This window comes from Peromyscus maniculatus, chromosome 5 (assembly GCF_049852395.1).
Source record: "Peromyscus maniculatus bairdii isolate BWxNUB_F1_BW_parent chromosome 5, HU_Pman_BW_mat_3.1, whole genome shotgun sequence".
NCBI classification, from domain to species: domain Eukaryota; kingdom Metazoa; phylum Chordata; class Mammalia; order Rodentia; family Cricetidae; genus Peromyscus; species Peromyscus maniculatus.
The window spans coordinates 17,489,026-17,511,014 of NC_134856.1; the positions used below are offsets into that span (position 1 = coordinate 17,489,026).

A 21,989-nucleotide genomic window follows, 5' to 3' on the forward strand; every position below is an offset into this window, starting at 1 on the left:
GTCCAGCAGAACTTCCACAGTATGGAAACGTGTCCATGTGTGCTACTCAGCAGAGTGGACACCGGCTACATACGGCTGTTGTGACTAGTGCCCGAGAACTACTTGTTTATTTAAATTTTTGTTTATGTGTATGTATATGTGTCTGTGTGAGTGCAGGTATCTAAGGAGGCCAGAAGAGGGGTCAGATCCCTTTAGCTGGAGTTGTTGGTGGTTGTTAGCCACGATGTAAATGGAGTCTAAGTTTTCATTAGTCCCCCAGGTGGCTTGTGTGTGTAGCCTTGCCTCTGAAGATTAGGCTGTGACTGTGATGTTATGGTCAAGTTCAGTTAGACCAGAGCACACTGGAGTACCAGATTGGATTTCAAATGAACCAACGCTTTGAGAAAAGGTGTGGTGGACCTTTGGCTAAGGTAGGAGTAAGGAGGTGGTGGTAGTGACCTGGCGTGGGGTGAGACTGTGGTGGTGATGGTTTGCAGCTTACCACACCCAGTGGAAAGAAGGGCTTGGCACATTTGATGAACTCAAAAAGGCCACCATGTCGGAGCTAAGAGCTTGGGAGCTGACTGAGACAGGTAGACGGAAGATCTGGTATCTACCTGAGTGACTCTGGACTGGTGTTTGAACCTCTCAGGGCCCCAAGCTCATCACTGCTGAGCTGTAGATAACTACATCTGCTAGTACTTGATAGAGTCACGTGACGGGGGGCTAGGCTGCATGAAGCCCCTGATGCAGAGCCCGCATGATGGTCTCTCGTTTCTCACTGATTTTTCCTTTTTCTTGAACTCCACCTTACTTTCTTCTCCCTCCGGGGTCTCAGCTCTGCTGAGAACTGTTCAGAGCAGGCTCTACCCACCTCTCTTTTTTGGGCTAATGTGCATGCGGGTCCCTGTGACTTTCTGTCCTGACCCCTGAACTCTGGTTTGGGGCCCCCCTGTGGTACTCATCCTGCCTGTATTTGCTTCCTGGGCAATCTCACCTGGGCCTGAGCTTCTCACTTACTCCTGCAGGCTCCCTTTGGAGCCTGACTCCGGAAGCCAGGGGCCAGCAAGAACAGGGCCTTCTACAAGCACTGGTCTAGAGTCAGGTGTAACCAGATGCCTTCTGGGTAAGGCCCATAGTAATTTTAGCAGCATCTTTTCTTTTGTCTAGACCTAAGATCAGCATTTCAGGGAAAAAAATATCAAGGCAAACCTTCCCCTGCCTCTCTTCCCACCCCTCCCCAATTCTGGGACTCTCCCCCTCCACCCTCATTTCAGGTGCCCAGAGCAGTGACCATGCCCAGCCATTTGGCAGCAGAGAGTTTTGCCGCTGGAAGATGCAGGACTTACTCTGAGGTGGCAGATGTGAAGGACACTTCTCGCTGGACAGACACCAAGAGTTTATCCCCGTCCGGGGCATGTGCTGGGGAATGGCAGCAGCCTCTTGCCTAAGCTGCATGCTTTTCTGCACGCTTGCAGAGCCTTTGTGGTCTGTTGCATACTGCGGACTTGAGCGCCGGAATTGCTCAGTATAGTTGAGTTATTGCTATTATTATTATTATTATTATTTTGTCTCTCCTCCAGACAAAGACATTTATAACAAACTCTTGAAGTCCTCTTTTTAAAAGAATGCCCAAGGAGAGCACGGTTTGTTGCAATGGAATGAATAGCTAATGGTAGAGTCTGAACCACCCGGCCAAGACACTGATTTATGGGGAAAGATACTTTCCAAGCGCTTCTCATGCCATTTTGACTCACTGCCAGGAACTCATCCTCAGGCCCTGCACTGAAATCCTGGATGGAGGTTGCATACTGGTAACCTGAGAAGCACACACAGCACCAGAGTTGTGTTTTTTTTCTTCTCTTTCTTTCGTTTTCCTTCCTTCCTTCCTTCCTTCCTTCCTTCCTTCCTTCCTTCCTTCCTTCCTTCCTTCCTTCCTTCCTTCCTTCCTTCCTTCTTTTTTTCTGTAGCTGCTCGGAATTAAAATTTGTGTGGAATTAAAGTGTAACGCTTACAAATTCAGTAAAGTTTGTACAAAAATCTAGGTTTCTGGCTGGAAAAAGTGGTTCAGTTGGTGAGAGCACTTGCTGCACAAGCCACAAGCGTGACCGCCCGAGTCTGGATTCTGGAGCCTGTGTAAAGAGCCGTCTGCGGTAGCGTGGCCTGGGAGGTGGACGCAGACATGCATGGGACATGGAGGGCCAGCTAGCTTGACGTATGAAGAGAAATGGCAGAAGCCAGAGAGACCCTGCCTCAAAACAAGATAGAAAGTGCGAAGTGACTCCCGAAAGCTGTCTTCTGACCGTCGTCACACCTCCACTCCAGCACGGTGCCTTGTGCACATGCCTTTACACACACGTCCCCACCCCACACTTCTCCCCGCTCTTGTGCCTGCCGAGGGTCAGCTGCAGGGTGCTGTCCCCCCCCCCCATTCTGCAGCCATCTGCCCTGGAAGCTGCCCAGGGCTGTCCCTGCAGGGCCCACCTGAAGCTCCTGGTCCAGTCCCTATCCCACACCCATTTGCTGTGTGACATTCCCCTGTCGTTCTACACGGGTACCACCTCTCTGTGCTTCAGCCTTCCCTGTGACTGGTGGAGCACCAGGTTAGACAGGCGCTTTCCCACTGATGAGCCTGATGAGGGAGCTGGGGTGTGAGCCGTTCCTCTCCTTGCATCAATTAGGCTCGTTCATTCGATTTCTTAAGGAAACGTAAGGGCCATTGCTTGACAGGGGCTGGGAATCTCCCGGACAACTTATCCATATTGACTCCATATCAAGAGTGGGGGGGCGGGGCGGGGCTTTTTTATTTCCAGTGATGGGGTTGTTGGCACAGGGAGGGGACACAGTACTTTTCTCAGTGATTAGATGGCTGCATTTATTGGGTGGCTTTATTCTGCCACTAAAGCAGGTAATTTTTCTTGTTTTACAGATGAAGAAAAAAGTCTTTTTTTTTTTTTTTTTTGAGGGATCTCACTCTGTGCCTAGGCAGGTCTTGAAGTCAAGATCTTTTTGACTCAGCCTCTTGAAATTGAAGTTCTGAGAGGTTAAGTAACTTCCCAGAGGTCACACAGCTGGGGAGTGGCAAGAACTTGGGCTAGTTTTGTCACTTCAAGGCTCTGAGCAGCGTGGGGCTGGCTGAAGTGGCTGTTATAATGAGTGGGTTTAGGAAAGCCTCTTGGGAAGGAGTCATTGCTGAGTTGAGGCCAGTGCACAGCAGCTGTTTCCTAAGAGGCTTTGGCCCCCTGCTCCAGCCCACCATCTCCATCTCACTCCTGCTCCAGCCTGTCTCCACCATCTCCATCTCACTCCTGCTCCAGCCTGTCTCCACCATCTCCATCTCACTCCTGCTCCAGCCCACCATCGCCATCTCACTCCTGCTCCAGCCTGTCTCCACCATCTCCATCTCACTCCTGCTCCAGCCTGTCTCCACCATCTCCATCTCACTCCTGCTCCAGCCTGTCTCCACCATCTCCATCTCACTCCTGCTCCAGCCTGTCTCCACCATCTCCATCTCACTCCTGCTCCAGCCTGTCTCCACCATCTCCATCTCACTCCTGCTCCAGCCTGTCTCCACCATCTCCATCTCACTCCTGCTCCAGCCTGTCTCCACCATCTCCATCTCACTCCTGCTCCAGCCTGTCTCCACCATCTCCATCTCACTCCTGCTCCAGCCTATCTCTACCATCTCCATCTCACTCCTGCTCCAGCCTGTCTCCACCATCTCCATCTCACTCCTGCTCCAGCCTGTCTCCATCTCCATCTCACTCCTGCTCCAGCCTGTCTCCACCATCTCCATCTCACTCCTGCTCCAGCCTGTCTCTATCATCTCTATCTTACTCTTTTTTTCCTATCTTACTCTTGCTCCAGCCTGTCTCTATCATCTCCACCTCACTCTTACTCTCTAGGTCAAGCTTGTAGCCTTGTAAGTTACTTGGTTGTTCATTTGGAGCTGGGAGGGTTTGGGTGATCTTGCCTCCTGAGGACCCAGCATGTGTCTTGTCTGAGCCTCAGCTGCCCTTATGAGAAGGGACACACCCGTAGCTAGAAAGACATCCAATAACAATTCTGGATTCCCAGGGTGCTCCACTCACCCCATTCCACAGGAGACAGATGAATGGTTCATCCTACGGACGCGGTGTCTAGAAAAGCTGAGGTCACAGACCTGTCTGAGGCACCCAGCTTCAGTGCACCGGAGAGTAGAATCTCTGGTCCTGCTCTTGGCTTCTGGAATCCTTTAGCCAGACCCTGATGTAGTGATGCTTCTGCGGATCTCTCACAAGTCCTGATCGTGTCCTCCAGGAAGGAGCTGCTATTTGCTCCTCCAGTGTCCTCTGGGCAGTCCAAGTGGGTGCCTTTGGTTTAAATATTAAGGCAACTCCACATAGTTAGAAGGGAGGTTTATTTTGTGGGGTAACTTACAAGTGAAAGGATAGGTTACAGGGCCTGGGAAAGGTGTAGCACAGTCCGGTGTTGTTCTCTGGAGAACTCTGCTCGGTCTACCTTCAGTGTCCAGGATCCAGGAACCAAGAGAGCCGGCCAATCTGGATCTCGGGTCTTCAGGGGTCCTCTCTCGGCTCCGCCTTGTAGGCGTGACAGTTACTGAAGCCTCCAAGGGGGTGGTGGTACTTCCAGGTCAAAGCTGGAATGGCTACCCACTACAGGCGCCTCCTGACTCACTAGGTGTGTGTGTGTGTGTGTGTGTGTGTGTGTGTTTCCATGTCTGAGTATGTGTGTGTGCATGTGTATGTCCCACCTTGCCAGGGCCTTTCCTGGGTAGGGGATGAGGGTGGGACCATCTGATGGGTGCAACTACTGTCTTAGGTATTGCATAGCTTTTCTGTCTCTCAAGATGTAGCGGCTGCCCTCGACACAAGTAAACACTGGACAACGTAAGCCAAAGGAGAATTTCATGGAAGGCTAAGAGAATGAACAAGAGAAGAAACTGAGGGAAAGTAGTGGAGTAAGGAGGATTAGACGTTAGACTGGGAGAGAGGATACACACGTATGTCCCTACACTTGAGCGGCCCCACTGGAGAGGGATATTTGGGAGGACAGATGCTTTTAGCTGGGTTGGAAAGGCTGTGTACTTGAGTTCGGCATGGAAAAGAGGTGGGGTGCTGTTGGCAGGGTTGGTCACTGGGCATCTGGAGGCTGATGGACTGCTTCCGTGCTGCTGCTGGCCTTAGGTTGTCCTGCCATCTTGGAGAATCCCGGAGGTCAGTGTGCCTAGCAATAGAACAAACCCCGGAGTCCAGCTTCCTCTTGAGGAGACATCTGACCTGCTTCCTAGGGCAGACCTGCCTGTCCTTGTACTCAAGAACAGTAGTCAGTGCCGTGGCCCCTTTGGGTTTGAATGCTATGTCTTTGGTTTTTGTTTTTGTTTTTTTAAAGAATTTAATTGTTGTATGTGTGTATAGTTTATGTGTGTGCATGTGCATGTGCATGCATACATGAGCATACCACTGGATACATATGGAGGTCAAAGAACAACTTTGGGGGGTCATTTTTCTCCTTCACTTTTATGTGGGTTCTGGGGATTGAACTGAGGCCATCAGCTTGCACATGAGCGCCTTTACCCGCTGAGCCGTATCGTCAACCCTGGGTGTTTGTTTTAATTGTGTTTTCTGGAAGACACCCAGGCAGCACTTTCCCCTGGAGACTGTTCCCAGGGCTGTTGCCCTTGTGATGCACCAGGAGTGATGGTGGGACAAGCCTGGGTTACCCCTGGAACCCTGGAGAACCAAGTTCTCCTGCTTCCTTTCCCAGTCCCCAGACCGCACCACACAGTTCACCATGATCGTGCGGCATACCTCCATAGCCCATGTGATTGTGTCACTGAAGGTCTGCTCCAGCCACAGGCTTTCTAGGTGCACAGGACCAGAATTCTGCTTTGCCTCCTGTGGCATGCACCCCGTATGAGCAAATGGCTTTTGGTGTGACTTGTGGAACAGACTCTTCTCCACAGGCTGAGACCTTCTCCCAGCTTCCGGACAGCTGCCCTGTTCCTTAGAACTGGGGTTTCAGGCTGGGTGGCTGAGGCAGGCCAGTCAGGTGGGGCCCAGGCAGCTGACAAAGTCTCTCACAGGGCTGGGAAGCCAGCTGCAGCCCCAAACTGGGGCAGAGCTCTAAGTTCAGCTTTAACCCACTCTGCTCCCGTATGTATGGTGGCTCTTCTTGCCCCTCAGTGCTCCCTCTTTGTTTGAGGTGTGGGCCTCATTTGACCTGTGAGTTGTTGTTTTTCTTCTTGTTGGTTTTGTTTTCTTGAGACAGGGCTTCACTGTGTTCTGGAACTTGCTCTGTAGACCAGGCTGGCCTTGAACTCACAGAGATTTGTCTGCCTCTGCCTCCCAAGCGCTGGGATCAAAGGTGTGTGCCACCGCGTCTGATGACTGTGAGTTTTTGTTAGGCCACAGTGGTCTGGGTATTCACTGGCGGGGCATTCATTTGTAGTCCATAGAAGCGTTTGGATTCTGGATCCCTGTGCCAGCCCATTCATCCCAGGCTGCCCAGACTCAAGGGGGAAGGGTGCTGGAGCAGCTGGGGTGAGCCATTCAAAGCCCATTTGTTCCTCTCAGCTCCGACCTGCTTCCTTTGTAGTCACTGGAAGTTCTGGGGGCCTTGCTCGGCCCTCCCCTCGCCGGGAGTTTTACCACTGCCCGCTCACCTTCCTTCAGGTGGCTTTTCCCAGTTGAGTCCTCTGTTCCTTTTGAAATCTCTCCTGTCCAGAATTTCTCTGCTTGGTCCTGGCAATTGACCCCTTGGGGCCACACAGCAGGCTCATTCCCTCTTCCCAGTGACAGCCCTTCACATGTCTGCAGACAGCTCTGGGTCCTCCTGAGCCTGTCCCACTGGGCTAACACTGTCTGTTCCTCAGCTTTGTTTCTGAGACATGGTGCCAGGATCCCATCTGCCCAGGCACCCCTCTTTGGGCATGTCCCTGTAGGCCTGTGGACTTCTTACAGCTGCTGTTTACAGCCCTATCCTGCAACCTGGGGACCAAAGACCACTCAGGGCCCAGGGCCCCACTTGTGTTGAAAAGGGCGTGGTGTAGGCTCATAGGACGGTTCTTATGTGTGTGTCTCATAGGATGGTTCTTATGTGTGTGTCAGTCCTTTCTCTGTGTGTGCACCCATATTTAAATGTTTTCCCTGCAGTCTTGGGGATTTAGAAAGGATAAGGAAATCAAGGGCCTTGGATAAACTCATCATAACCACTAGACCTGGTGGGTGCTGTCCTGGGAGATGAGTCTGGGCTGGAAGTGTCCCAGAGAGAGAAGAGGCTCAACCCACACAAATCTGATGCTTGGTATCTTGGCCACAGGGTGCTGAGAAAGGTTTAGGGGAACCAGAGGAGAGTGAACCTCTGTTTGTGTTGGGGTCTGGGGAAGTGTCTTGGGTAATGAGGTCAGGTGGGGACTCCATCACTGAGGGGGTCAGCTGAGATGGTAAGAGAAGGGGCTTCTGGAGCCAATGTCTCTGGGGTGGCACTGGTGGCAGAGGCACTGGTGGCCGAGTGGGCACCAGCCTTGGACAGAGAGGTCTCGGAAGGTGCAGTGAGATGACATTACGGCAAACATGGTTGTAACTGCAGGAGAGTCTAGTCTCTGCAGTCAGGGCTGGTCTGCTCTGCCCACTGGGCAGCCTCTGCCCCGCCCTCTGATGTCCTGTGACAGGGGCTTGGCTGCCTGGCTGGGATGCTGAGGGTGAGGATTCCCTAGCATCACCCAAGGCTGTTTTGTGGCTCCTCCTGAGGGCTTCCTTGCACCAAGCTAGTCTGACCGGCGTAGCTACCAGGTGACAAGATAGTGTTTCTTCTCCATTTTATAGACTTGTGTTGAGTCTGTGGTTCAGGACCAAAACCCCGGCTTGGGTTTCCAGCATGCTAACTGGTCCTGCCTTTCAGGTCTGGGGAGAGACATCTGCCTGAAGGGACCGCACCTGCCATGGCTTGCTTCTGTACTGTTTCTTCTCTGCCTCAGCCCTTATGGATACTGAGCCTCTTTCTGTATTTGCTTGCCAAGGTGGCTGAGCCTGGGTATCGAGGAGCTGGGAATGGTGTGGGTGTCAGTGTGTGTGGGGGGTATTGCCACTTGCAGCTAGCTGCTCCCAGGTGGAGTTTTGGCATGGGGGGTGCCCCTGTCATGAGGGAAGGACTTGGGGAAAAAGAGTAAGGCCTGCCTCTGTGACAGTCAGGTCAGGATGAAGGGCTGAGCCCTGGCATCTTGGGAGAGCTTACATGGCTAATGCAGTGCGGAGACATTCCCTGCCCCCAGGTCCTGCTGGGTGGTCTTGGGTAGACGATCCAGTTCCCACCACCAGTTTCTTTCTCCTGAGCCTGGGGAGCATGCTTTAGATGCCAAAGCCAGTGCAGAAGAAGAAGGGAGAGAGGGGGTCTTTGTCAGGCTGGACAGTTTGCCCAGAGGGTCCCCTCTGCTGAAGGAGGGGAAGGCGCCCCTGCCACGTGACTCTCCTTTCCCCCTGTGGCCCACTCTCTCTTTCAGGCTCTGTCATCAAGGGGACTTGGGCATGTCTTCTTCCTCTACATCTGGTCACCTAAAACTCGGAGGCCAGCGCTCACAGGGAGGACAGTGCCTGAGACTCTGTCGGGGGTGGGGGGCAGGCATTGTGTGTGGGGCACACAGTACTTGTGGATGAGCTACAGCCTTCCTGCAGCCCCAAGGGCCCTCCCTGCCAGCAGTGGGCCAGATGTGTCTTCTTGGAGGGTGGAGGGGAGCGTCTGTGTGGGTGTCTTCTCATGATGTGTGTGTGGGCTGCTGTGTTTTGAAGGGAGCCAAGCTGATTTTCCCGTTCCATCTCTCTGCTGTCCAAAGCCGAAAGTTAAATAAACACTGCCAAGTATTATCATAGGACACGAGAAAAATGAGCTCGGTCTCTCTAGGCAGCCCACATCTGGCCAGCTTTGGGTCTTTCAGGCCTGTGGGATGAGACTGACATGGTTGGGATGTCGGGATGCTGTGTGCCCCTTACCCAGTGACAAGCTCTCTAGGACTCTGTGACCTTAAGAATCTGTGAGAGCTGCCGACATCTTTCCTGCAGTCTCATTCTGCTCCACCCACAGACTCTTCAGAGGCTTTGCTTTGGATTGGACTTCCCAGGAGCTCTCCTGAGGCCCAGTCTCCTTGGTCCAACCCAGATGGATGCACAGTCTGTGAAATGGGTCTGTGCTCCTGAGCTGAGTTGCGGAGAGAGGACTGGACGTATCTGTCTTCTTTTTCCTCCCAAGGGCTGTGGTAGGTGGGTGAGCAGTGTGCCCGCCTCCCTGCCCAGCATTGCCCTTTGCTTGCAGAATTCTGCTGTCACTGTGCTTAGATATGATGGTGGGTTCCCACAGTCTGTACAGCACCAATGACAATCACATTGTTCTCCACATCTGTGACATGCCCAGCTCTTCTGGGGTTTTATTCATATTTACATTCATATTCATTAGTTTGAGTCACATCTATTCTCTTATTGGTTAGGGAAACATTTCTTTCTTTCTGATTTGAGTTTAAGGCCTCTGGTAACCCAGTCTGACCTTGAACTCGCTCTGGAGCCAAGCTACCCTTGAATTCTTGGTGGTCCTGCTTTAGTCTCCAGAGTTCTTGTCCCTTAAACTTCCACACCGGCTCCGGAAAACATTGCTTTTTATGTCCATTCTAAGATGTATTAGGAAGGTGGTTACTAGTGCAGCCAGTGTGTGAGAGGGAAGCTAAGAAATGTGTGAAGGAGGGAGTGAGTGTGTGTGTGTGTGTGTGTGTGTGTGTGTGTGTGTGCGCGCGCGCTTGTGTGCATGTATACCTCTGCTTGGTGGAAGTATGGGGAATGCCCATCACCTAGGAGTCCCCTCCTGCACAGCTGTCATTGTTAAGGAGTGTGCTCCCTCCCCCTAGCATGGGTGCTGGATGTAGTGAAGCTTTTCAGAGGATCTTGGAGAGCCTGTTTGGGTGAGGGAATCCTTGCCTATATGCAGACAGCTATCATCAGGTGGGGGAAGCTTGGGATCCTGAAGGCTTTTTCATGGGCATGGTAATCATTAGGGGTGGGCAAGGGGGCAGAGTAGGGGGGCACACAACACACTTGTGCCCATGAAATGTCCCCCTCCCAAATCAGACTTTTTTTTTGGTTTTTTTTTTTTTTTTTTTGGTTTTTTGAGACAGGGTTTCTCTATGTAGCTTTGCACCTTTCCTGGAACTCACTTGGTAGCCCAGGCTGGCCTCGAACTCACAGAGATCCGCCTGGCTCTGCCTCCCGAGTGCTGGGATTAAAGGCGTGCGCCACCACCGCCCGGCAACCAAATCAGACTTATTAAGAATACTGACTCCTTAGATCATGAAGCACTAATCACTCCTGCCCTGGGGACATGGAAATGACCATTCATTCATTCATTCATTCATTCAGTTTTTTTGTAGGAGATGAGGGGCTGCCTGTTTGCAGGAAGGATGGAAGACCAGTGTGCATGTGGTCCACACTAGCATCCTGCACTTTCCAGAGTGGCCAGACTGTGACACTTCTTATTATGTCCTTTTCACCACACAATTGGAGAAAGGGACAAGAAAAAAAAAAAAAAGAGATGGAAGTTAGGTCTGCATGCCACAACCAGTGAAAATATGCCTCCCACCATGTGCTTGTGTGAGCATGCACCATCAGTTTCCAATCAGAGCCTCAGTTTCCTCTTTGTGGGTGTTTAAAATAAACCACATGTATAACAAGGCTCTGACATTCATGCATGGTATGTTAGTACAGAGTCCAAGTTTTTGAGGTCTCATAAAAACATACCAGTTTCTACTTTATGATGCCTTTCTTCAAACAAAAGTAGAAAAACGGAAAGAGAATGAATGGGACTCTCTCCTTCTTCCCTTTTGCCCCAAATAGCCACAGTTCTGAGTGAGTGGCTGGGTTCCCCTACTCTGCTTGGATGTGTAGTTCTGGTCCTTGCCTTTCCCAGTGCACAGCTGGTGCCTCATGCAGGCCTGCCTGTGGTGACCTCCACATACTGCTCGGATGCCTTCCACGCTGTCCTCATCCTTCCAAGTAGGAAAGAACCCACGCTGCCATCAAAACCATGCCGTCATGTCACGTCATGAATGCATGTTTATGCGTGCACGTTGTGGTTCAGCGAGAACACATAGGGATGACAGGAAATACATTCAGAAGATGACTAACCACAAGGAGGGACCTGAGCAGACCGGAGGGCAGCCATTAGGACCTGCGAAGGCGAAGGCGGCTCCCCAGAGAGGGGTAACAAAGCGTAATTCTGTTTAGAGTCACCCACTCTCTGGAGACACTAAGCCTAACTCCTTGCCTGGGTTATTCCTCTTTGTCTTCCAAATGCATGGGAGTTTTATTGCCCTCACTTTACGATGTGGAAATTAAGAGCGAAAGGAGTAGAGTCATCACTTGGGGTCACACTGCAAGCTTGGAGAGCTTGTAATTGCCTTAGGCTGGCACACTCAAGGCCTGCCTCTTCTAGAACAATCTCTTCTGGGCTTGGGACAAAGGAGTTCCAGCTCCACCTTCCCCATCAGCTTCTGCTTTTCTGGGAAGGTGTAGACATTCTGGAAAGCTCAGGAAGTAACTGCCCCATGCTTGAGAGAGGTGGATAGTGTGGAGCTGAGGTATAAGCTGTGTGCTATGGAGACAGGCCCTGACTCAAATACAGACTACTGCTTGCATGATGTGGCCAACCAAATGCATCTCGGCTCTGTTTCCCCTCATTGGTAAATGGGGGACCCACATCTTAGGGCCATTGGGAAGATGAAGCCTGAGACAGTGTTCATAGTGTAGTGGACAAAGGTCAAAGTTCAGTCCTTTTTCTGGTCACTCACTGTACCTCGCTCCAATGGTGAGAGAAAGTCAACCCCATTGACAGCGTGTCCTACCTAATAGCCTCAACAGGGCTGCGTCTTTGTTCTAGAAACCCTGCTTCCGAGAACTAATCTTAAGAAAAATCATTGCAAAGTCTCCTGGCCAGTTGTGACGTTTGTGAATGTGGGATGCAGCGTAGACACTGGCGCTAGGGGACAGCTAGAAGCAGCCTAGGCATCTAGCAACAGGGGACTGGTTAAATTAGTCCCGAGCCTCCTGTGGTAGAACTCAGAGGGTCATCAGTAGCCATGGTCTCCGTCTAGGATTTGGTAGGAAAAGACGTTGGCTGTGTTCACTCACGCTGAGGCAGGAATCCTGCAGAAGCTGCTGCCTTCTCGAGTTACATGTGCTGCCCCCGCCTTCTGCAAAGTTGTAACAATGTGTCTAGGCCTGGGAAGTTGCTCTTCTAGTTCCTTGATTTTTAACGGCTCAGTTTCCTGTTTTATACATTGTATACATGTGTACTTAAGCCAGCAACTTTTTTTTTTTTTTTTTTTTTTTTTTTTTTTTTTTTGGTTTTTCGAGACAGGGTTTCTCTGCGTAGCTTTGCGCCTTTCCTGGAGCTCACTTGGTAGCCCAGGCTGGCCTCGAACTCACAGAGATCCGCCTGGCTCTGCCTCCCGAGTGCTGGGATTAAAGGCGTGCGCCACCACCGCCCGGCCTAAGCCAGCAACTTTTATAAAAAGGAGCCAGGTGCTAATTCTAGGAAGCAGTAAGAAAAAGGAGGCGTCTCTTGAATTCTTTGCTTGAACACCGGACAGTTGCTCACCAGCAAGTTGGGACGCGGTAGTAGGGTGAGCTGAGGGAGTGGACAGGCAGGGTGGTCTGTGTCCCCTCAGCAGCCTGCTGCTGCTTCTTTTCAGCCCTTCAGAGGTGCCTACTGATGCAGCGAACCTTTCCTTGTCCTTCCCCAGCCCAGTGCTCAGTGGTGGGGGTGGTAAGTTAATACTGGCCATGCCCGGAGAATTTGTATCACAGGTAGTGGTGGCCGCTGCTGCAAATATGAGTCCTTCCCTCCTTGAAAGCCAGCCACTAAACACTTCCCAGGAAGCCATGCTCTCATGTGACTTCCCATGTTGCCTACAGGGACTTGTGTACTTGGGGATTAAAGGTGTGTGCTCTGTACTTGTGATATGTACTTGTGTCTGTTCTTGCTGGCAATACTGCTCTGGCAATCATGAATGCTGTCCCCTCCCTACCCCCAGAAACCGGTTCATTGAGGACCTAATCACCTAGCAACTTGTTTTGAGGTGGGGGAGTCTGGAGCTAGAACACCGGGGTTCTAGGTCTGCTGGACTGGGCCGTGGGGAGCAGTTTTGCGTCTGTGGGCTTGTTTCGCCGTCTGTGGCATGGGTCCGCAAGCTGGGGTTTTCAGGCAGCAGCTGAGGAGGCATCTATGAAAGGCCTGGCACAGTGGTTAGGGCACAGGGTGCTGGAGGATGTGAGTGGTCCAGACTGGGCTGTGCCTCTTACCTCGCCAGCTTGGGACCCGCACAGAGAAGCAGGTGTGAGGGGCCGCCTGCATGGCTCCCGGGCCCGCTACTTCCCTGTGTCTGGTTCTTCTGACTGAGATATGAAACAGTCTCAAGAGAGGAGGAAAAAAGATGTTTTAGTTTGTTCAGGCCCCTGGCCCCTGCCCTGTTTCCTTTGCTTTTTCCCAGTTCCTGGTTCTGTTTCTCACTAGTGTTGACATGGTACTGGACAATGACATTCTGTTTACTTTCTTTTCTTGCCCGAGGCTAGGCTGGACCAGGGTGGGGCAACCCAGGGAAGGCTGGTGCTCACAGATTTCTTCTCCCACCTTTCACACTCACTTCTTTCTTCCTTTGCCTGTGAGCTGAAACCCCACTTGTACTGTTCCTGAGAGATGTGGTGGCTTCCTGGGGCTTCCTTCCTTGCCAGAAAGGGGGTGGGTAAGGGACCCCCGTGTGGAGGGCTGAGGATGAAGGAGAGCAGATGTTGGTTGACTAGAAGGGTACCAGGTACTACTGTGGTTCTGCTGGCTTTCTGCTACTGTGGTCACTCCCACCCCTGGTGTGCGTGCGTGCGTGCGTGCGTGCGTGCGTGCGTGCGTGCGTGTGTGTGTGTGTGTGTGTGTGTGTGTGTGTGTGTATGTTCATTCTCTCCCAGGTGCTTTATGGGGAGGGAAAGGAAGTTCTCAGCAACAGACCTTACCCACTCCATGGACCGTTGGAAGCTGCATCTCCATTCAGCAGTAAGAAGTGTGGGCTTGACGAACGCTGCCCCCTGTGGCTGAGCTGTTCCCTTTGAGCCAGACCCCCATTTTCTAGTGCTTAAAGACTTTCTACCGAAGTCCTCCTTCTCTGTTCCTACCGCTGCCGCCGCTTCTTCCACCACCATCTCTCCCACCACCACCGCTGCCACAGTTCCTGCCACCATACCACCATCTCTACCACCACCACTGCCACTGCTTCCACCTCCACTACCTCCACCTCCACCACCTCCACCACCACCACCTCCACCACCTCCTCCACCACCTCCACCACCACCACCTCTACCACCTCCTCCTCCTCCTCCTCCTTCTCCACCACTACCTCCTCCTCCACCACCACCACCACCTACCACCTCCTCCTCCTCCTCCACCATCACCGCCTCCGCCACCACCTCATTTGCTGGTCTGTAACTGCCACCCTCTTCTGGCCCCTCCCATTCCTTTTATCCTGGAGCCTAAGAGGGTGCAGATGGTGGGGCAGGTGGAGAAGGAGGTGGGTCCAGCTGTGGATTCCATGGTTCTGGTTCTTCACTCGGGTAGGGACTTCAAGGCTGAGTCTCCCAAAGAACTTGGGCAGTGCCTTTCCATGGTGATGTTGTACCGTGCTGCTGTGCCAGGCACTTTTAGTTCTGCAGTTTATTAAAAAACAAAAAAGTGGATGGGGATAGACAGGAGTCATGAAGCCTGGTAATTGTTTTTGTTTGTTTGTTTTTGTCTTTTTCCTTTAGATGGTGGTTGTTTGAGACAGGGTTGCTGGGTTTGAACTTGCTATATAGCTGAGACTGATCTTATACCCTGACCCTCCAGCCGCTAGAAAGTAGTTTTGTTTTGTTTTTTAATTCAATTCAGCTATTTCAATGTGAGGTGCTGGTCTTGGGGGTGTGGCCAGGGAACCCCAGGAGGGAGCCCAGGGTCCTGGCTGCCACTTAGCCCCACTCTAGGACATGCTGGTTCTCCTGTGTCGCCATTAGTATTGTGAATCAGCCTCCTGCCCCACACCCTCCCCCACACCTGCAGGCTAGCCCGTGGTCCTCCTGTCTCTGCCTCCTGAGGCTTGGATGACAGGATTGTGACAGGATGACTGCTGTGTCTGGTAGGTTGTCCTCACCTTAGCAAGTGACCAGTGGAAACAGAGAGCATGGGGTTCCAGGGCTGGGGGGGGAACCTCACCCTCTTTCTAGGCTTCCCTGAAGGTCTAGCTGGTGTGGAGGACTGGAGTGGGGTCAGGAGGGAGCGTCTCTGCACCTGTGCTTGGTTTTTCTTGATTGAACGTGGTCATCTTCTCTGGGAGCTTGATTTCATAGAGGAACATGGGCCGGGCTCTGCATTCCAGCAATTTCGTGCTGTTTGGACAAGGAACCCATTTTTTTTCCCCTGGGCGTCCACAGCCCTGCTCCAGGTTACACTGCTTGGTGAACACAGCAGTTTACATTTCACCTCCTTTTCCTACCTTTGCTTGGCCTTTTGTAAGTGCTCACCCTGCACATCTGCACATGGTAGGCTAGCCTCTCCACCCTACCTGTGTTCATTTTTTTATGGGGTGCTGGGTCAGCCTTAGGTCTCCCCTATACTTGCCTAGTGCCCATCTCTGAGCTCCACCCTCAGCCCTGTGTGTTTTTCATTCCTGGAGCAGCGAGACTTTCCTTCGTTCGATAGTGAGACTCTGGATTTTAGGGCCCCTTGACCTTCTTGGGGCCTAACCTGGTGGGGGTGACATGGCTTCTCTAAGGATGAGCTTGCCGGGCTTACCATTTCCCATGGGATGGGGGACTCTCAGGAGTCTCCTTGGGGCCAAGGTGAGCCTGGCTCCTCTGCAAGGGAGGGTGGTCCCTGGATCCAGGGAACAGAAGAGAGTCTACTAAGATCCCAGAAGTGGGGCTGGAGAGATGGTTCATCTGTTAAGAGCACTGGCTGCTCTTTCAGAGGACCTGCGTTCAATTCCCAGCACCTACATTACAAACTGTCTATAACTTCAGTTCCAAGGGACCTGACACACTCACACAGAAATACATGCAAGAAAAACACCAATGCACATAAAATAAAAGTAAATAAATCATTAAAAAAAAAAAAAACTCTCCAAAGAGTACAGGGGTTCTTGTTGGCAGGTGGTTGTGGGGAGAACATTTTCCTAGATAATTTTTGGTGAAAATGATCCTTTCCCAAGAAAAATGCCCATTGTGTGGGTATTTAGAATCTAATCTTGGGGCGTGTCCTCTGGGCTCCTGGTGAGCACTGGCCTGGGGTGGGTTCTGGGGTCCAGAGGGCGCTGGTCTCAGCCAGACTTGCTCTTTCTTCCTTCACTTCCTGACGCTTCTATCACCTTAGAACTTGTCTCCAGTGCACCATCCCCCTAGCTAGCTCTCCTGCCTTTGACAAAACAGGTCCTGTCTGATTTTGCCAGAGGTCGAGGGCAGGAGTGCCCTGTTGAGCTAGCAGGAGGCTGGCCTGGAGGGTGCTTTTCCATTCTCCTCACCCCTGCCTCATTTTCTGCATTTTTTTTTCTGTCTTCAGTGTCTCTTCTGCCTCTGTGAGGTCTTGGGGAGGCCTTGCCCTTCGGTGGAGGTGACACTGCTCTCCAGCCAGGAGCAAGTGGCTTACACCGATGTCCACCTACCTTATTACGCTGGTCTGTCATTGAGGTCTGCCGCTCAGAGGCCAGCACACAGGCCCTGGGTGGACCCGCACATCTCATCGTGGTACACAGGCCAAACTCTGCATGTCCCAGAGAGGAGTTACAGAGACAGCATTTGATGGGACTCACCCATTCCCAGGGTTCAGTTAGCCATCTATCCCACAGCCGAGAAAGAATGTGGTTTCTGATGTTTGAAGCCCTAACGGACCCTTAGGATCCTTTATTTGTGCTCATGCTCTTGGATATCTATTGCTTGCATCTGAAATGGAGCTAGTTGGTGGGATCTCAAGCCACTTTGAGATCCCTGTGAGACACAACCACCCCAGTGCCCACTGCCACCAGGATTGACCGACGGGGTAGGAGGGGGATGTAAGAGACTTTGAAGTAGAAAGAGACTGTGGTCTTGCAACAGGTGACAGATCTTACGTGTGCAAATGTCACAGAAAATGTTGGGCTGTAGAATCTCCGGGCTCCTCACTGAGGAGCTTCCTGCAGATGACTGGCCTGGGGCTGTATCATGTGCCCACCTGCCGGTGGGTTCAGCCCTTCCTAGACTCTGCCTTCGGTGAGCGTCACGCTGCTCCTGTGCCTGTAGACTGTGCACAGCATCGATGTGGACAGAGTCCTTCTGCACCAGCACCTCCTGTGCAGGCCGAGTGCCGCTCTGTTCTCAAGCCATGCTCCTCACAGACGCCCAGCACACTGGAGGCTGGCCATGGTTAGAGGCGTGTCTTGGTTCTCTTGGTGTTAGATCTCATAAACTTGTTACCTATGGAACCTGGGGAGGTCTCCCCCTGGATGGTGGGCAGTCCTGGTGGTCTGCTGCCCGACTGGCCTTGCACGGTCTCGTCATCTCCAACATGCTTAGCCCTCATTTAAGGATGTGGGGGCTCCCAGCCTGGGCCCTTGGGCCCCCGGGAAACAGTCTGTCTATGTCCCAGTCAGCACTTGGTATGGTTTCTTTTCTGTGCCTGTAGTCCTTTTGGTCATGTTGGGAACCCAGACTGCATCGCAGAGCCTGGCCAGGGAGGAAACCCTCTTCATTCTCACAGCGTTGGACAGTAGCCTTAAGTAGAATGGGGCAGGTGGGGCATTTCTTTCTCTCATCAAGAATGTATAAAGGCCATATGCTCATACCTTCAAAAGGCAGAATGTGGGCCAGGGCTGGCATGGGGAGGTGTTGCGTGCCAGCAGCTGTGGGAAAACACATTCATGTTCTAGGCACAAGGCCAGCTGGCGTATGGGCCCCTCACTGAGAAGGCCGTGGTCAGGGCCACCGTACATACTGCAGGAAGTCTGCACCGTGGCCTGCTAACTCCGACCTTCCTCGACAGCTGCATTGGACCACTTTCCTCCTACCTCTGCAGCCCCTTGTCTCCAGGACAGAGCAGTCCTCAGCTTCTTGTCCCTGCAGGGTACAAAATGGTAGATGTGGTCACATTTGCTTTCTTTTATGGCTGGTGTTAGCTCTTCTCATGGGGAGGGACCATCCTCAAGGCCAAGGACTTGGGAAGTCAGACTTCATAACTCTACCTCCTTGATGGAATTGAGTGTAGGGCTTGAGATAACACAGCTCATGAGGCCCGGAGCCAAGATTTGAACCCAGGTTCTGACCAGCCAGCTCTCTCCCTCTTCTTACTGGGTGACTACTTAGCATACTGTCTTTCTGCTTTTGAGCTGGCCAGGATTCTAGACATGTCCTTTGTAGCCTGATTCATAGAGAACCCCTTTCTTCATGGACCGCTTGGAGTTGGAGGCCAAACTTGCCCTCATTAGCTGTGGAGGCTAGGTGCTCCTCCGCCGAGGAACACGGAGAACAGTGCTTGACTCACAGTGGGCACCCAGCTATTCCAGCTCCAGCATCAAGGGCAGAGAAGTGGGTGGCTCAGGTCCTTTCAGCTTGCACGTGTGCAGAGCTGCAGAGCCTGTTAAATCTGAAAAACATGTGTGCACATTTTTGGCTTAAACAAAGTTCCATTTACAAAGTCCATAACCCAGCTTTAATATTATTATGTGCTCCAGACTGGGACTGATTCCAGGACGAGAGTGCTATTATGCTGTATAGTGTTTCTCCCCTGTTCCCCACCAGCCTGGTCTCAAGTGCTGGGGTCTGGGATGGGGAGACTCCATCCCTGTTAAGCATCCTTCTGTGGGGTCCAGGCTGAGTGGGGGAAGGTGAGTTCCCTTGCCCTGTTACCAGCCAGTGAGCTGCAGTGATTCTATATGCAGGCCATTGTGTGTGCTGAGGTCTGTCTGCAGGTCACATCTCCAAGTGCAGAATAGTGTACTGAACTTTCCCAACCTCCAGGAGCCGCTCTATCTGCTCCTCGCCATTATCAAAGCAGCCTTTGTAGCAGTGGTAGGCAATGTGGCCTTTGGTAGGGGAAAATGCCTGCAAGATTAGAGACTGTTCTCAGTTTTGCCTCATATCTGTGGCTGGCAGATGTTTTGCTCATGAGTAGAAACTGTGTACTAATGGTTGTAGCACTAAGTAGAGAAAGATTCTGATATGTCTGGCTGGTGGCAGTGCTGTGATTGATTAGTGATGTCTGCCAGGATGTAGGGCTATGGAAACATAATGGAGACAGTACTTACTTGCCATTCATGTTTGATACTTTTTATTATTTATAATCTTTGTGTGTGTGAATCTATACATTTGTATGTATATATGGGGCGTGTGTGCGTGCGTGCGTGCATGCGTGCGTGCGTGCGTGCGTGTGTGTGTGTGTGTGTGTGTGTGTGTGTGTGTGTATGTACGTACACATGGAGCACAGGATAGCACTTTACCTTGTTTGAGACAGAATCTCTTGTTTGCTGTTGTGTACACAAGGCTATCAGGCCTATGCATTTCTGGAGATTCCCGTCTTCGCCTCTAGTCTTACCATAAAAACACCTGGATTACAGATACATGTGGTGTCCGGCCTTGTGTGGGCTCTGGGGACTCGAACTCAGGTCCTCATGCTTGCACATCCATACTTCACCCACCAAACGTGCCCTGGCCCCTGTGCTCTACTCTGGTCACGGTTTCAAATCTGTGACACCAGCAAAGGCCACCTTGTCGTAGGTGTTGTGCTGCCCTCCCCTTGGGGGCAGATGGCATATAAATGTCCCCACAGTGCTCCCAACTTCCCTGACCTGTCCTACCCCGTGATCTCTGTGTACAGCGTCCAAGCTCACAGCCCTTCTTTCTTCTCTTCCAGTTGAAGAGGGGGAGGCCTCGGACTTCTCGCTGGCCTGGGATTCCTCTGTGGCAGCTGCAGGTAAGTGCCTGGGGGCTGGGGGGGGCATTGCTGGGGACTTGGGGGACTGGCCCAGAGATCCAGAAAGCCACCCAGCTGGTTATGGAAACGGTATTCTTCATGTCACATTCCTGTGTCTAGTCCAGACTTCCCCATGCAACACGATTATATATCTATTCCATATGGCCAATGAAATCCATTCCATATGGAGACAAGTACGCCCTTTTCCTCCCAAGGGCCATGGGGCCGTCCTCTGGGCAAGTTAGATGGGTGGTGAGTCCCTCACTGACAGGCTTGGTGTCTTCGTCTCTGAGTGCCACTGACATTCTCGCCAAACACGTTGAATAGAAGCCACTTTAATAGATTGAAACTCCAGTGGAAACCAGAATTCCTTACTGCTGCCCCGGGATGGACTGTCAGGCCTGAGAATATGTCTTCAGGGGAGAAGATGGGGGAGCAAGCTCAGACTTGTGGGATGTGTGGTGTTGTGGGGTGCTGGATGATGTGACTGCCGGGGCCTTGGGTTTTCTACCTCAGATTTTCTCCTCTTGCAGCTGTTTCCAGCCGTGAGAAGCAGCTGATGCTTGAGGTTTTTCAAACTGGTAACCCCCTGTGGCAGCCCACAGGGCTTGAGGCTGGACCTGTCTTTGGGACCCTGGAGCTCTGGAGTGGTAGTTCTGCATTCAGCCAGAGCCTCCCATTGCGTTGAGTCCCTGTTCTCTGTCTGGGAGGTGACACAGGATTCCTTTCGTTGTCCTTCTCAGCCACCTTGTGCCAGGTGTGTCCCCGGATTCTGAAAAGCTGCCTCCAGATTCGTGCCTGATGGGTCCTATCAGATAATCATTACATCCAGCCTTCTCTTTTAGTTGTGGAAACTGAGGCAAGAGGGAGCAGTGTTGGGTACACATTTCAGCCCTACACATATTTAACATTAACGTTTGTACGTTTAATTTGTGACTTTGTAGACATATATGGCTCCTAAGGCCAGCTCACCTCACTGAAGAAACTGAGTTGTCAAAATGTTTTGAATGACAACATGTAACACTTAGACTCAGCAAAAATCTTTAAATTTACTTTTTTTTGGTGTGTGTGTGTGTGTGTGTGTGTGTGTGTGTTGCAGGAGCCGTGTTGTACGTGTGGAGGTCCGAGGACAGTTTTACAGAGTTGGTTCTTCCCTTTATGCCAGTGGTTCTCAGCCTTCCTAGTGCTGCGACCCTTTAATAGAGTGCCTCATGTTGTGGTGACCCCAACCATAACATTACGTTCGTTGCTACTTCATAACTATCATTTTGCTACTGTCGGGGATTGTAATATAAACATCTGTTTTTGGTGACTCCCGTGAAAGGGTTGTGTGACCCCCAGAGGGGTTGCGCCCCACAGCTTGAGAACCACTGCTTTAGACCTCTGGGTGGGTTCTGGAGATTGAAGGCAGATCTCCAGGCTGGGTGGCAGGCACCCTTTCTTGCTGAGTCATCTCACTGGTGCCCCAGCAAAAATCTTGAAGATGGCTTTCAAATAACTGAGCTGCGAAGGATGTAACAGACTGAGCAGGAGAGCAGGGAATTGGCCTTGATCTCCAGTCCCCCTGCTTCCGGCCCAGGGCCTTCCAGAAGCTCAGAGTGCTGTTTGTGGCCTGGGTGTGGGACTTGTTATGTCTGGGAGTGGTCTGTCACCCTGGCCCTTTGTGACAAAGACTCCCTCCGTGGGGGAAACTGGTTGGAAGCCTGAGCAAAGGGGATGCTCCAGTTTGAGGGATGCAGAGGCAAGACTATGGGTCAGTGCTGTCCTCGTCTCCCTTTGAGATGGAGAGAGGCACCCCTCTGTTTGCTGAAATACACTAGTAACACTGGGCCGAGCATGGTGGCGCATGCCTTTAGTCCTGGCAGCCAGCAGACAGAGGCAAGTGAATCTCTGTGAGTTCAAGGCCAACCTGGTCTGCATAGTGAGTTCCAGGACAGCCAGGAGTATGAAGAGAGACCTTGCCTTAAAAAAAAAAAAAAAAAAAAAAAAAAAAAAACCCAGACAAATATAATAGGATGTTC

The 21,989-nt window shown here is 51.8% G+C and overlaps 1 protein-coding gene across 1 annotated transcript in view; it reads left to right on the forward strand.

Annotated features, from left to right (window-relative positions):
• The window catches only part of Znf423 (zinc finger protein 423), a 302,753-nt gene that overhangs the window by 33,143 nt on the left and 247,621 nt on the right, over positions 1-21,989 (forward strand). The window contains exon 2 of the mRNA XM_042277351.2: positions 19,909-19,968. Coding sequence (XP_042133285.2) covers positions 19,909-19,968 — 60 coding nt within the window. The remainder of the gene's footprint in view (positions 1-19,908; positions 19,969-21,989) is intronic.